The sequence below is a fragment of the Pezoporus flaviventris genome, unplaced genomic scaffold, assembly GCF_033815535.1.
Source record: "Pezoporus flaviventris isolate CSIRO_AGI_PZ_B2104156 unplaced genomic scaffold, CSIRO_AGI_Pfla_v1 ptg000029l, whole genome shotgun sequence".
Lineage (NCBI taxonomy): Eukaryota > Metazoa > Chordata > Aves > Psittaciformes > Psittacidae > Pezoporus > Pezoporus flaviventris.
In genome coordinates this window covers 17,263,785-17,278,228 of record NW_026892577.1, presented here as the reverse complement: position 1 = coordinate 17,278,228, position 14,444 = coordinate 17,263,785, and the positions used below count along the sequence as shown (strand labels likewise).

The 14,444-nt window shown below is 47.0% G+C and overlaps 1 protein-coding gene across 4 annotated transcripts in view; it reads left to right on the top strand.

Moving 5' to 3' along the window:
- The window catches only part of SEC31B (SEC31 homolog B, COPII coat complex component), a 36,838-nt gene extending 23,332 nt beyond the window's left edge, over positions 1–13,506 (top strand). For 3 of the 4 annotated variants that reach the window (XM_061459321.1, XM_061459323.1, XM_061459322.1), the window contains exons 17-27: positions 618–763; positions 1,933–2,106; positions 2,827–3,024; positions 3,674–3,887; positions 4,279–4,605; positions 5,164–5,202; positions 7,929–7,984; positions 9,203–9,349; positions 9,768–9,884; positions 10,853–10,924; positions 11,619–13,506. In XM_061459321.1, coding sequence (XP_061315305.1) covers positions 618–763; positions 1,933–2,106; positions 2,827–3,024; positions 3,674–3,887; positions 4,279–4,605; positions 5,164–5,202; positions 7,929–7,984; positions 9,203–9,349; positions 9,768–9,884; positions 10,853–10,924; positions 11,619–11,798 — 1,670 coding nt within the window. In that variant the 3' untranslated portion in view covers positions 11,799–13,506. The remainder of the gene's footprint in view (positions 1–617; positions 764–1,932; positions 2,107–2,826; positions 3,025–3,673; positions 3,888–4,278; positions 4,606–5,163; positions 5,203–7,928; positions 7,985–9,202; positions 9,350–9,767; positions 9,885–10,852; positions 10,925–11,618) is intronic. The other variant, XM_061459324.1, reaches the window with a different exon arrangement.
- The last annotated feature ends 938 nt before the right edge of the window (positions 13,507–14,444 follow it).

Here is a 14,444-nt window from a genome sequence, read left to right as displayed (position 1 = left end):
CTTTGGGATTCCTTAATGATGTCCATTTTTCTGTGTTATCCAAGAATTGTACAGCAAAGCTGCTGAAGGGTCTAGAACATAAATCTTACGAGGAGCGGCTGAGGGAGTTAGGGTTGTTTAGCCTGGAAAAAAGGCTGAGGGAAGACTTTATCACTCTACAACTGCCTGAAAGGAGGTTCTAGTGAGGTGGGGGTCAGTCTGTTCTCCCAAGTAACAAGCAATAGGACAAGAGGAAATGGCCTCAAAGTGCACCAGAGGAGGTTTAGGCTGGATATTAGGATTTTTTTTTTTTCACTAAAAAGGGTTATCAAGTATTGGAACAGGCTGCCCAAAGAAGTGGTTGAGTAACCGTCCCTGGAGGTATTTAAAAGACGTGTAGATGTGGCACTTAAAGACATGGTTTAGTGGGACTTGGCAGTGTTAGGTTTTTGGCTAGGCTCAGTCTTTAAGGTCTTTTCCAGCCTAAATGATTTTATGATTCTAATTAGGTGCAGATCCAAAACTGTCAACAGCTTTTCATGTCAAGCCACAGTAAGATAGTTAAGAGATGAGCACTGGGGTTAACAAGCTCTTCAGAAAGAGTGTGTTAAATGTTGGCTGTATTTCTTCCTCTCTAGACATGCTAGGTTCCCGCCTAGAGTCAGAGGGAGATGCGGCCCTATCCAATGATGCCTGTCTCTGCTATATCTCATCAGGCAATGTGGAGAGGTTGGTGGAATGCTGGGTAAAAAACCATGAGACTTCGTCACCCCTTGCCCTGCAGGTACAGGTGCTATAATGTTGGTTTGGCTCCTCTTTAGGCTATTCTGGTAGCCTTGATCTGTTTGCATTACCCCATCAAACAGTATTTGGCTTCCAGCCAACAGTGAAAGACCTGTTTGTAGTCACCAAGGTATCTCATTCTAGCCTGGGTTATGGGCTTACATCTAAAGGAGGCTTTCACTTTCAAACATTTACAGTTTGTATTATTTAGGGAGTAGTGATTAGATTGCACATAAATCCAGCCACGGACAGATTTACAGCTCACCTTCCTGTCTTTCTATACTGATGTAATCTCTGAGCTTCCTTTTAGTCAGTGAAGTTTAGACAGTACCTGTTTTCTTACTGTAAGTTGCCTGAGACTGCAGTTGCAGTGCTTGTCAAGTCTAACTGTAATGCTCCAGTTATCTGACTGTACCTTCAGAACAGCCTCTGGCAAAATAAAGTCTAGACTGCATTACTCCTACTGCAAGTAGAATGATCATGTATGGGAAGTCACAGCTTGCAGGTGAATCAGGGCTTCAGTCAGTGTTGTTACTTACCTATTACACTTAAGCCAGTCCTGACTAAGTCACTAACCCAGGTTTTGTCCATCAGTTCCTAGAATGGTCTAGACAAGTCTTCCACTCAGGTATCTGCACATAATGTCCTCTGATACGGAGTTTCTTGGGTTTGCAACCTGGCTAGTAAGTAACAGCAACAAAAAGGCATCTCCAGCATTCCTGGTTATGTCTGAAACTGGCCTCCTCCCAGTTATCAGTTATCAGCCAGTGACCTTTGTCAACAATAGTAGTTTTTCCTAGTGAATTTCTTCTGGTATGGTTTTAATCCTTCCTGTTCCAAGCTCATAGCTTTTAACTTCTGGAGTTAACTTCCTATTGAAAAGTTCACAGTTGATTTGAATGTCCTTGTGGCTTCTGATTATCTTTTTCTCCCTTACCATACAAGTAGTAGTGTCAGGGTTTGTTTCCTGGTTCCTGTTTTTCTCCGCAAAGTGCACCTTAAGAAATGGTGATCAGTGATAGTATCTGGGGCAGAGTAACTTCTAGTCACATTGGACCTGATGTCAGCTAAAAATGGAGAGAGCCATCTGGCATTGTCTCAGCATGAGATGGACCAGCAAAGCAAGTCAGATTGAGTGGTCTATTTTTATCCTCCTCCTGACTTACTCAGGATCTCATAGAGAAAGTGATGGTGCTGAGCAGGTCCATTGAGATGCTCCGAGGCACAGCAGTACCAGTACCAGGCCCTGTCTTGGCAGAACGAATCACCCAGTATGCCAGTCTCCTGGCATCACAAGGATGTGTGGCAGCCGCAATGAATTACCTGCCCAGCAGCTCTAAAGAGGTGAGTGAGAAACAGGTTGTTGTGGGAAGGAGTAGTACGGGAAGAAAAATGATACTTTGTATGAGAGATCCTGGGTTTTGACATGCATCATGACTTAAGGTTTCACCTTAATTATGGTAACTCGAGAGTAGAGATGTGTTTGGTTTTGGGTTTGGGTTTTTTCTAGCTTTTGTCTTCATTTACGTTTTCTCTGTAGTGCTTTTGATCTAGGGAAAAGGAAGGGAGCCATAGAATTGTAAAATGGTTCCTGTAGAACAATGCTGGGAAGCAGCTCTCCAGAGAAGCTGCATCTATTCCTGAAACCAGCTGGTAGAAGAAGGGAATGGGAGAAGGTCACCTTTTAGTTTGAAACAAATCTGTCTAGTGCCCAAATGTAGGTAGGAGTTGGAAAGGGGATGCTCTAAAGACTCAGGGATGGATTGATGAGTCTTCATCTGCCTGGGAATATGGCAAGTGATGTCCCAGACTGTTTGGCCTTTTGTTTTGGTTGGTTGGTTTGGTTTTATTTTTGTTTGTTCAGGGTTTTTCCTCTTTGTTTGTGGGGGAGGGGTTCTGTTGGTTTGGTTTTTGTTTTTTTTTTTATTCCCTGGTGGCTGCTGGAGAAGTGGTTAGTTTTGCAGGTTGATGCTCAGTACTTTGGGCTAGGGTCTGCTTTGAATGCCTCCCCAGCACCTTCCATCTGAGGATCTCAAGGCACTTCTAAAGCATAGTTTTTTTCAGCTTCTGATCCAACAGCTCCGAGACCGGCTTTTCCATGCTCAAGGAGAGAATGTGCGTGATCAGCAGCCACCCCCTTTTCCCTACACTCGTGTCAATGTAGGTGTGACTGGTGTGACTAAACACACATCTCCAGCAGCCAAAGGTGATTCCATCACTGACAGGGCAGCCCACAAAACAGGCCCCAGACATCCAGAGAAGGTAAGCATTAAACTCAGGTGTTCATGGCTTGGGGAGAGGGATGAAGGCTACTGAGTTGTGGAAGGCATATGAGGTAATATGAGATGACACAGACACATGGAGGAGTTCATCGTGGTGCCCTTCACTGGAGCAAACATGAGCTCTCTGATAATCCAAAAGCAGGCTGTCTGGCAGCTTTTCACATGCAGTCACTGGAGGAGACTGTTACATGTAGTGGTCTGCTGAGATCTCACATACTGAGGAAGAATGGGACTGTGGTTCACACTCCTACACCCATCTCACTCACATATCAGTAAAATTAGTCTCAGTTCTTGTGAAGAAGACTGTTCAGGAAGTTTTGTTTCAGCCTCTGTTACTTCATTGTTGTTCCTTTGTTATTTCCTCTGGTTGTGCTTCCAGAAAATCACTGTATGGGAACTGGCTAACCCAAAAGGACTGACCCTTTTGGGAGCTGGAGAATAGTCTGAAGAATGTGATACCCAGCTTGTTAAGCAAGTTATGTGGTGGGAAAGGCCTTTGATGCAGTCCATCCAGGGCAGCAGCATCATCTTCTCATGCCTGAGAAAGTGACAGAGATATAAAGTGTGTCTGCTTCTGTGTGTATGTGTGTGACTGTGTCATCCATTTACAAGTTCTTTTTTAATTGCAGCCTAGCTTTCAGTCATCGTTTGCCCCTTCAGCACCTTCTCAGCCTTCAGTGCCTTCCCTCTTCACGCCTCAGCCAGTGCCAGCAATGTCTGTGACACCTCATCACGTTGCTCATCCCCAGGTCAGCACGGGTCCACAGACAAATGTCTATTCCAGAGGGCCATTGTACCCACAGTACAACTTAGGCTTCATCCCAGCAGCTGCTTCAGGGCCAGGTAAGCATTGTCTCATGGTCATGTCTGTTTTCCAGCTTTTCTTAGACTAAAGCCTTCAGCATGGATGGCTCTGCTTTCTTCCTCACAGGCCTATTGTACTTGTGAAGAACAAGTCAGCTGTCTGAGAGGCTTCTCAGTGCTTCTGACACATCTTGTTTTAGCAGTGGTTGCTGCACGTTCACTGATATTAAGCATATATGGGGTGGAAAAGCCACAAATAAGTTTGTGACTGAATTTGACTGATGTAGCATGGGTTATGGGGGATACGCCTGAGGTGGATATTCTAGGGTATAGCTTGGAGAAGGGAAGGCTTAATAGCATGAAGAAGAGCGTCAGGAGTAGTTCACACATTAAATAAGTGATGCTGATACCCTCTCTTTCTCATTTGTAGCTGTATCACAGTCTCAGCCATTTGGACCAGCGGGAATCAGACCTGTTGGTCCAGCTTCCTTCCCCAGCCAGCCTTCTCTGACAGGACAGTCCATGCCCATGACATCTCCTGGTGTCCCACCACCTGGACCTGCCCTCCTCACTCCAGCCTCAGTCCCATCGTCTCAGCTTCCTGCAGCTTGTCCTCTCCCTGTGGCAAGCCAGCCTCTTCTAGGTTTCTCTTCAGCACCTTTTAACTGCCCCATGAATATGGGTTACCCTCAGGGAGGTCCTGGAGCTCCATCTACTAAGCCCTTGCCAGCAGCCAGCATTCCTCCTCCTCCTACAGGTAAGTACTACTTGCGTGATTTGTGTGACCAGGACACTCCTGGATGGAATTTGGAGTACGTAATGGACATGGACCTTCTGAGGTCTGGTCTGTCACCATAAAGGCTGGATGTGGTGCTGAGGATAACCTCACAGACACACTGTGATGAGTCTTGCTGTGGTGGTGGTAAAACACAGCAGTGATGAGTTTCATTCAGACTGGTCAGCTGCTCTGTCCCTCAGGCTGTGGTTACAAGATGCTGTCTTTTCAGGTCCTCAGTGCACCCTGAGTAGTCATCCATTCCAGAGGCATCTACTCTGACTGCAAGGGTCATGGTTCCAGGGGAATGACTGCTGATCTAGCCCCTGCTTATGTAACTGGAATCCCTTGCTGCGCTGTGTTTAACCAAGGATAGGAAATCCCACAGTGTGAAACCTGTGGGGATTATACGCAAAGGCTCTGAGCTACAGCTGGACAAGTTCCTTCTGAAAATCTATTAGGGATAGTAGTCCAGGGACATTACTTGCTGAGTAATAGCTATTGGTGATGATGACTCTTCCACCCTGCCTTGATTTTCAGGTTTCTTCCCTTGGCTAGATCCGCACGTGGATCATGCAGGTAGTACCTAGAGAAGCCTCCAGACCTGTTGGGGAGGCGATGTTGCTGCTTCCAGTGAAATGTGGAGGGGTGTGCACGTTTTACTGTGTGTGCATGCATGCATGCTTATTGCTGTTTGTTGTATCCTTGCATGCCTGGGGAGTTCTACAGCTGGGGTAGTGGACATACTTGTCCTGAGGACTAGTAAGTGACAGCTGGAAGTGAGAATGAAAGCGCTGTGCTCTTAGGTTCTAGCTCCTTTCTTTTCTACTTTCCCCCAGTCCTGGAGAAATTAGAATATTCTCAGTGTCTGTGCCCATTCAGGCAGTTGCTAGGCCAACAGTTTAGGAAAGCAGCCTCTTTTCCTTTCTTGATTCTCTAGGCAAAGAACAGGCCAGTGGCTGTAACTCATTTCTTGTTTTCTCCCTGTTACACTCCCAGCCTTATGCATGGCTTTACTTGAGCTCATGCTTTCTCTAGGTGGTTTGAAAGAAGTGGGTCCCAGCATGAGCAGTGGTGGAATAGAGCTTCCCAAGCAGAATCTGGGGGCTATTCCAAGGGGATAAAAAGCCCTTTTAACTTTAGTTACAGGGCAAGGTTTGGCTTTGAATCAGTCCATCTGTGGGGAAGTATCTGATCTGTAGAACTTTTCTGACTGGTGCTTTGTACTGATTTCTCTCCTTTGGTTCATTGATGATGGAGAGTTCATGATGTTCCAGTCTGTGTTGTCAGTAGGGTAAGGCTCTTGGTGGGCTGTCTCTGCAAAGTGACTGCTGCTTGTGCCAAAGACCATCTGCCAGGCACAAAAGATTATTTAGGGAGTCTCAGCTTTGTTGAGGAAATCTGAGTGCTCAGTAGCCACTTAACACCACCAAGCAAGCCTTGCTGAGTGGAGTGGGACTCTAGAAAGGGAATTGTCCCTTCAGCAGAGAAACTAAAGACCCTAATGTTTCCCTGTTAAAGGAAGGATGATTCCATGCCAAGGATTTCAAGCAGTTGCTCAGGCTGAAGATGCCCTGTGGGAATGCACTGCTGGGAAGCTCCCTTCTGGCAGCATTTACCCCTAGTTTTAATGGCAGCATATGGCATGCCTAGATCAGCAGTGCAAACTGCCTTCCATCAGAGTACTTTCCTGCCTGCTATTATTGTTATGGTTTTGATGGGTACTTTAGCCCGGAAAGAGACTGTAAGATCACTCAGTCTGACTGGCCAAACTTGCTTGCTTTGGAAATTCCTGAACGTGATCTGAACACCTCACAAGCACAATCTCACTAGTGCAATGAAGAGAGATCTCCACTTTCAGAAATCCCATGCTCCTGGGAAGCGTCAGGGACAGGGTGAAGGGCAGCAGCATGTTGGCTGATTTCCTTTCTGGCCAGGGTAATCCCTGACTCCAGTCTGTGACAGTCCTGTTCTTTCTAGGACCAGCATTGCTGGAGACTGCTGCCATGGGGCATTCCTTTCAGATTTGGTGAGAAATCCTATTTCACAAGTAGTATAGGCAAGATAGAGTTTCATCCCAGCAAACTGAAGCAGGGTCCTCTTGTCTTGTGTCTGATGATTAAGTGCCTGGCTTAAAAACCAAAATTTAAATAGCTGTTTCCTGTGAGGATTCAAAGTGTCACTGGGTTGGAATAGTGCCAAGGATTGCTAGGCCACAGGCTCAGTGGGGGCCAGCAGAGTTCTAGGGCACAGAATCCCCAAGCTAGAAATTAATTAAACTACTGATCCAGACTCATCAGAGAGCAAGTCTTGAAATCATGGGAAAAGGGAGGGCAAAAAGAGGCTGCCAGAATTTTAATAATAAAGGTAATTAAAGTAATGAAACACCTTTTGCATCTTTCCCCTGTGATTTTTAAAGCTCAGTTCAGGATCAGTGGCTCATTAAGTGTGCCACTGAGCTCCAGCAATTTTGATATTGCCCCTTAGAATTATGCCACTTTCTCACAGATATGCTTGTCTCATGGGCTTGAGGTTATTAATACTGGGGTTTTGTCCTGAGGTGCAGATACCCTTCCTTACAGGACATCAGCAGACAAGGTAGTTGGAATTTGACCTTTGCACAATGAATCGTGGTCACAATTCTTTTGATGTTATTTTGTCTGATGGATTTTTAATTCCCTAGAGTAAGGTTAGAGGCTAGGTACCACAGAGCAGTCTGCTCCAAAACATTTACTGGTTAAGTCTATTTTATTCTAGTTGGGAAGCCAGCAAATTTTCCTAATCTTTATTCTGAACATGATTTTGGAAGGGGAAAATTTTAACCCACCCTAACTTTTACCCCCTTTCTCACAGCAACTTGCATTGCTGTAGATTGCTACTGTGAGGCACTCCTGTGAGTGTTGGTGAGAAGCCCTCTCTCACCCCTAACACTGTGGTGCCATAGTCCCAGATTCTGTGTCTTCCACAGCTTGTGCAGGATGCAGAAAGCATCAGATAGTTGTGAAACAGCTTTCTGTGTGGGAGTGGGTGTGTGCCTGTTCGGTATGATCAGACATCACCTCATGATGGCTCTGCACATACTGTAATGCCAAGAATATAATTAAAAAGGAGAAAGGGAAGCAAGAGCAGTTCTTGGGCCTATGAGCTGAGCCTCAGTTGAAATGGTCCAGAGGTCAATGATGGGGGAATTGGAACCATGGGCCTTTTTGCTGAGGGAAGTTCCAAACCATGCAAGCAACTATAAATTGTTGCTGTGGCCACCTCTTCTAAGTCTGACATTTGTGTCTTGTTCTGTCTTCTGGCAGCTCAGGAATCTTGGACTGATTCTACTGCTGGAAAAGCAGGCCTTCAAAAGAAAAAGGTGAGCTTTTTCTGGTTGTCTTTTAGTGTTGGAGCTCCATGCAACAGATACATTCCTGTAAATGTTCCCTGTTACACTCAGCAGGTCTCATTCTACAGGGGTCTGTCTACTTCTGCATTACATATGTAGCCAGGACTGGAGTCTATTGTCATCTTGATACTTGCCATCCAAACCTGCATGCTCTTCTCCATCGTGGCTGTTTTGTAACATGATTATCATCTGTGATGCTGCATCATCTGTCGTTACTTCCCAGGCTGACTATATCCCAGTCATTTGTTTCTAGAAATATGGGTTTAATCTTATCCCCTTGCCTACACAACAGTTTTGATCATGGCTGGGGAGATCACGCTTACTTCACACCTGACAGCTGGGGGCAGTATTTCCCCTCGGCACAGTGAGAGCCGTAGTGATACCGCTCAGATGCTGATGCTGACTGATAAGGCACTTCTGCTGAAAGAAGCTGGGACAGACGTAGCTGTGAGCTGCCTGCCATGTTGTTCCTACTGCTCTCTGCCTCATAGTGTTTGCACTGGAGGACCTGTGAGCTGAGCTTTTTGCAGCAATGCTCTCAGTAACCCATTTCTATCACTGCTGGCAGGTGTGATAAGAAGCTTCTTTGGCACCATTCCCACCCCCCACTCCTCTTTTTTATCTAGGAACAGACTTCTCACCCTTTTTCTGGCAGCATAGCTGGGAACCTGCTTCAGGCTGTGCTCACTACAACAGGATTAGCCTCTTGTTAAAGCCATCTCCTTTTGATCTAGCCCTGTCGGAGTGAATCTATCCTGACTCTCTGGCTTAGCAGGGGCATGATGAAGTGTTTGCAAGAGGATTCTGCCCCCATCTTGTGGGATTTTCCCCAACACTTGCTCTGCTGGACACTTTACTGCTGCTAATCTTTACATTCAGGACTCGTGCCGTCGCAGAGCCAAGGCGGCTTTCTGAGGACCAGTGCTTTCAGGGGAAACGTATCTGTTTGACTGAACAATTCCAGATGAGTTTTCTTGCTGTCGCTTTGACTGTTCATCTCGGATGCAAGAGGGAGGGCCCCACACTCTCAGACAGGGGACTGAAAGAACAGGGATGTGTTACACATCATCTTGAGAACTGGGCACTCTGCAAGTTAGAAAGGAAGTTGGATTTGACTGTGGAGAGTGTAACTGACCCTTCTGCATGGACTTTTTCTTGATATTTTCTTTTCTTTCTTTCTGCTGGCAGTTGCCTGAGAAAATTACTCCTCCAGCCCCCATCACAGCTCCAGTAATGAGTCTGCCCACTGAGCCCCAAGGGATCCATCCTCAGCTGTCCAGGTTGCAAGAATCTGGCCAGTCACCCCCAGGAGCACCGAAGGAAGGCAGCCTGCAGGTACCCAGGGAAAGTGGCGCATTCCCCAGTTACCAGCTCCTTGTCAAGTGCAAAACAACTCGGCTTTTGAGATTCTTATCACTTGGCAGCTGCAGGGCTTATGTTGCTCCCCAGCCCTTATAAGACACCTCTGCCTGTGTGTTAGATGAATTGCTAGGGTGGAAAAATGACACCTGGGTATAGTTGGGAGAGAGGGAGGGAGGCCAGATTGGCTGTCAGGCTGCTGGGTGTTGAGAATCCAGAGGCCTGAAGCTATAACCACAGTCTGAAGATGATAATTTAACTCCGTACTTCCAGGTATTCTCTGGATTTGTGAAGGGGTGAGATTATTTCTGTCCATAGTTGCAGGAAGGGAATCTACCTGCTCCAGCCTTTCATGCTCCTGTTGCATTTATTCAGCTGCTTCTCTCTCTGTCAGTATCACCAGCTACCCGTGGAGAAGGTTGAGAGGAAGGAAGTGCCCCCTGAGCACCAAGCTCTGAAGACCACATTTGAAGGGTTGGTGCAGCGCTGCTCTGCTGTCGCCACTGATCCAGTAAGTCCTCCGTTCTCTGATCTTTTAACTTTTTTGCCCTCACAGATGTTTCACTTTTGGCTGGGGCAAGAGAGGAAGAGTCTTGTCCTTATAACCAAGTTAATCTCCATCTTTCTCCTTTCTTTAGGCTGTAGGCTTGGCCATCTCTTGGGAACTGAGATGCATTCTGTAGCATTTATCTACTGCTGCTTATTGCCTCTCTGGAGCAATGGTTCTGTTCTCTGCCTCTTTTCTTTGAGGAAAGCTGAAGAAACAGCAAAGCTATTCAGCTTCCTTTTCCACTAGCTTGATCTATAGATAGTTCCTGCAGAGCTGGTATTACCAGTCATCCTCAGAGCTTAGAGGGAAAAGCTGAGATATCCTGGCTGGAATAGAAAGCCAGATGATCTTTGTGTCCAAGTCACTGTAATTTCTCCACCCTCATTCCCGGAAGGCTGTTGGCATACACGTCATGTTGCGTGAATGTATCAGGCCAGACTGTCTGGAAGCAGAGAAGCGGTGTTGGCAGCATCATGTTAGGTTCCTAAGTGTTCCCACAGTTTGGGGGCACCTTGAAGCCTTCCAGAATACCTCTGCTTAGTGGGTGCTGGGATGAGCACCAAACCCAAACAGCTATCCCACAGTCAGACCATTTATATTAGCAGCAGCTTCATCATGTTTGCTGTGTGCTTTTGAGAGTACAGTGTAGCAACTTCTGGGAAATAACCTAAAGGTTCCCTTTATGGACAGAAATGCTTGTTGGTTTGGGCTTAAGCACTTGGCTTATATGAAGGTTGAATAGCTGGGTTAGTACAGCAGTGCAATGCACCTGAGCTCCTAAGGCTGCCCAGAGCCAGGCTGAGATGCAGTGAACTGTAAGGTGCTGTGGAAAGAATAGGGGAGGGGGAGGGACTGAGTGAGAACAACTTGGTTCTGGGAGAGATGGCTTTGAAGCTCTGGTGGAACTAGCAATACCTGTTTCACTTCAGAAAACCCGGAGGAAGCTGGAGGATGCATTGCAGCGGCTGGAGTGTTTGTATGAGAAGCTCCGCGAGCAGGCAGTGAGTAGATGCCACATTCCCTGTGGTCCAGTTGGGTTCCTGATCCCACCTTTGCACTGGGTAGTGGGCCTTGGTGTCTGTCCCACTGTTACCAGCTAGGGGAGTGCCAAACCTTATAACACACCTTGAATCCAGCCAAGCCTTATCTCTTCTTCCTTAACCTTGGCCCAGACATAGCATAAGGAAAAGCTGGAAAGGTATTTGCAGGGTGCTTTTACCCCCAGGAAGCACATAGGCATGTAGACAAGTTCTAGATGGAAAGAGGCAGCTGGGGGTAGATGTTAAGTGTGAACCTCTAGCTTGAAAATCTCTGAAGCTGCTGATGGCAATTGCTGGAGGGATAGCTGTCAGGTAAAGAATCCTTTTAACATATACCCTTTCTCTGGGTTGTCCATATTAGGCCTGAGCAGAGACAGGATTCCATGCTATGTAGACCTTTGACCTCCTCGGGTACATCAGATATTCAGTTAATGCCTAAATGTCATTACTTAAGACCTGCATTCATTGTAACCCAACCTGGGTATTAGATTAATGTTTAGTTTAGGAAACCGAGGGAGGAAGCAGGCTATCCTTCCTTGACTGTGTAGGTGCTGTTTGGTGAGGATGAGGTGAAGAACAGGAGGGAATGGTATGGAGGGAGGGGGCCTGTGTTACATGCTGAGCATGCTGACTCATTTCTGCTCCCTCCCTGCAGCTTTCTCCAACCATCCTCATGGGTCTCCATGAAATTGCCCACTGCATTGAGGCTAGGAACTACCAACAGGGTCTCCTGGTTCACACCCAAGTGGTGAGCAGCAGCAGTTTCAGTGAGGTCTCTGGTTTCATGCCCATCCTGAAAGTCCTCATGACCATTGCTGGCAAGCTGAATGTGTAAAGTGTGGAGCATCTGGAACAGTGCAGACTGAGAGCTGGTGGACTGCCTCACCTGTTGATATGCTGCAGGTTGTGGATTCTCCTGACTCTGGAGAATTAAGTCTGTACCAGTGCCTGGAACTGTGCTGGGCCAGCATGCCTGGCCACATCCACTCTCCAGACAGCCCACTGGTGCCTGGGACTCCTGGAGACTGTTCTTTCTCTCTCTTTTCTTTCTTACTAGTCTGAGGCTGCTTCCCGGCTGAGGAAACTCAATTTCAGGCTGTCCAGGTTGCACAGAGACCCTTGCTCTTCCCTGTATCCCCAGCACAAAGAAGAAACACCTTCCTTTCCGGGTTGATGTGGCACCTTTCTTTAGGAAACAAACAGGGCTGGCACCAGCAGCACCACCAGACAGAAGAGCCTCAGGCTGTATTCCCTGCTGGAGTGTAAACTGCCTGACTGATAGCTGGGTGCCCTTGGGACCTAAGCTGGGGTGCCCCTGCTCTGTTGGGCTGCAGTGAGGATCTCTCCTCTGGTTCTTCCTTTCTCTTCATGCTTATCCTTGACTCACCCTCTTACCCCTCTGCAACTATACCCTACTACAACTAAGGCTAACTACCAGCCTGCTCTGGGCTAGCTTTGGTGTACTCTCTATTCTTCACCGAGTCCTCTCTTTTCATAGTCGAGTCTCCTGTTTACCCCTGTATAATCTCTATCCCCCCCTCATTTATATCTTTTCCCCTCTAGGGAAATGGCACCATTCTCAAGCTGCAGGCTTGAGTCCTTATGTTTCAGGCCCAGGGTTGATTCCCCCTTCCAGCTCTTGGGACTCTCCCATTCAGGAATGCTAGCAGGTTGGGCTGCTCTGTGCACTCCTCCCTAGAGCCAGTCACATCTGATTGTTGGGCTAAAAGCCATCCTGTCTGGCTCTTGGCCTTTTTCACTTCCTTTATGTTAGCACAGTTGCCCTTTTGCCAGCTGGTGTTATCTAAAGGCTTCCTACATTGGGCTTTTCAGGTAGTTTAGGGGCTGTAAGAGCAGCAGGGATTGTTCAGATCCCATAAGAATCCCCTCAAGCTACTCTGACTAGCCCAGAGTTGAGCAAGAGACAGCTCATTGCTCCAAGAGTGGTGCATTCATTCTGCCTACAAGTAACAGATGCATGCAAAGGTGGTTCTCAAAGGTAGTGGGAATATGCTGCAGGAGGTGGTGCTGTTAGGTCTCAAGGATATAGCTGTGCTGAAGCTTTTCATCACTGTGACTTTTCCATTTGGGGTAAAATAGACGAGTGAAGCATATCGGTTGTGGGGAAGAAATCTGGAAAGGCAGATGGGATTTTAGGTCATATCTGTGTGTGTGTGTCTTTCCCTCTCTTCCTCCCTCCTTGTCTTCCTCTCTCTGACCCTCTTTCATGCTTACCAGGCAGCGTAACCATTGGGCCTTAGCTGGGAGCAAGGCTTCTTCCCAACCTTTGGCTGCAGCCAGCTCCTACTTCCTCTGCTTGCTGCTTGAGTTATAATGCCATCGTGGGCCTGTGGTTCAGTGACACGAATCAGCCTGCTCTACCATGAGACTTAGGATGGAGGAGAATCAGAGAAGGGAGGGAGAGGACACACTCATTCTGTCCTTTCCAGGTCAAAGTGCCTCCTTGTTGCCGCTGTGTTTCTATTGCTGCGGTTTGATGCACTGAGATTACAGAACAGTGAAATAAAAGCTGTGTTTTGTGATGCTGCTAGCTTTTTTTTTCACCTCTGGCTACAGGGGACTTCCCTCAGTGTGCAGGGCCACCCACTGAGAGCTGAGTTCTCAGCTTTGGTGAGGTGGGCAGTTGAGAATGGTGTGGGGTAAGCCAGATTCTGGGCTTTGCTGAGGTGGGCAGCAACCATCCTAGTGTGGTGAGACCTCAGGCCTTACCTGCTCTTTAAGGCTGCAGGATCAGAGAACTGATCTTCTCCAGATCACCTGCCTCAGCTGTGACTGTTCATCTCATTAGAAACAAGGTCCATGCAATGGCTGAGGCTCCCTTGGGGAATTACAGCAGTGTTGGGGATTTTACACTTGGGAGTTGAAAGTATGTCAGTAAGTAAACAGAGCCCTTGATGAGATCCTTTCCTGTTGCAAATCAGTGCTACACCACTGAAGCCATGCCACTTATGCTAGGGCAAGGATTTGACCTATGTGGAAATCAGGTTTATACCATTGAATTGTCTGTTCTTATAATTAGTTAATAACTTCTGAATCTGTTGGTTGATTTTATTTACTCTTTCAAGCAGGTAAGAAGGCTGAAGTTGATAGAACATCAGTACTAAGTTAGCTGGGGGGATGCAACTAGCTCTGCAAAAAGACTAATCTCAAAAAAATTTGTTTCCTTTTTGCTGTCAGCCAGCACTCATGAAACTCTGAAGTAAGCAGGATTGTATTACTTGGCTTGTGGCTGGGGGATATGGGAGGAAGTAAAGGTTGAGGAAGCCTGTTTGGATGGGGAAGATTTGAAGGGCTATTGCTGGGAAGGAACCAGGGCTTATGAGAGCTCTGTGGTGTTATGGACCCAGCACACGCATTAAGGGAAGACCAGCCTTTGTTAGTTCTGCTGCTGGCAGAGGCAAACTCCAAGTGTAAGGAGGAGCTTTTGCAGCCTGGTCTGGGAGTAGTTGGCAACCAGTCT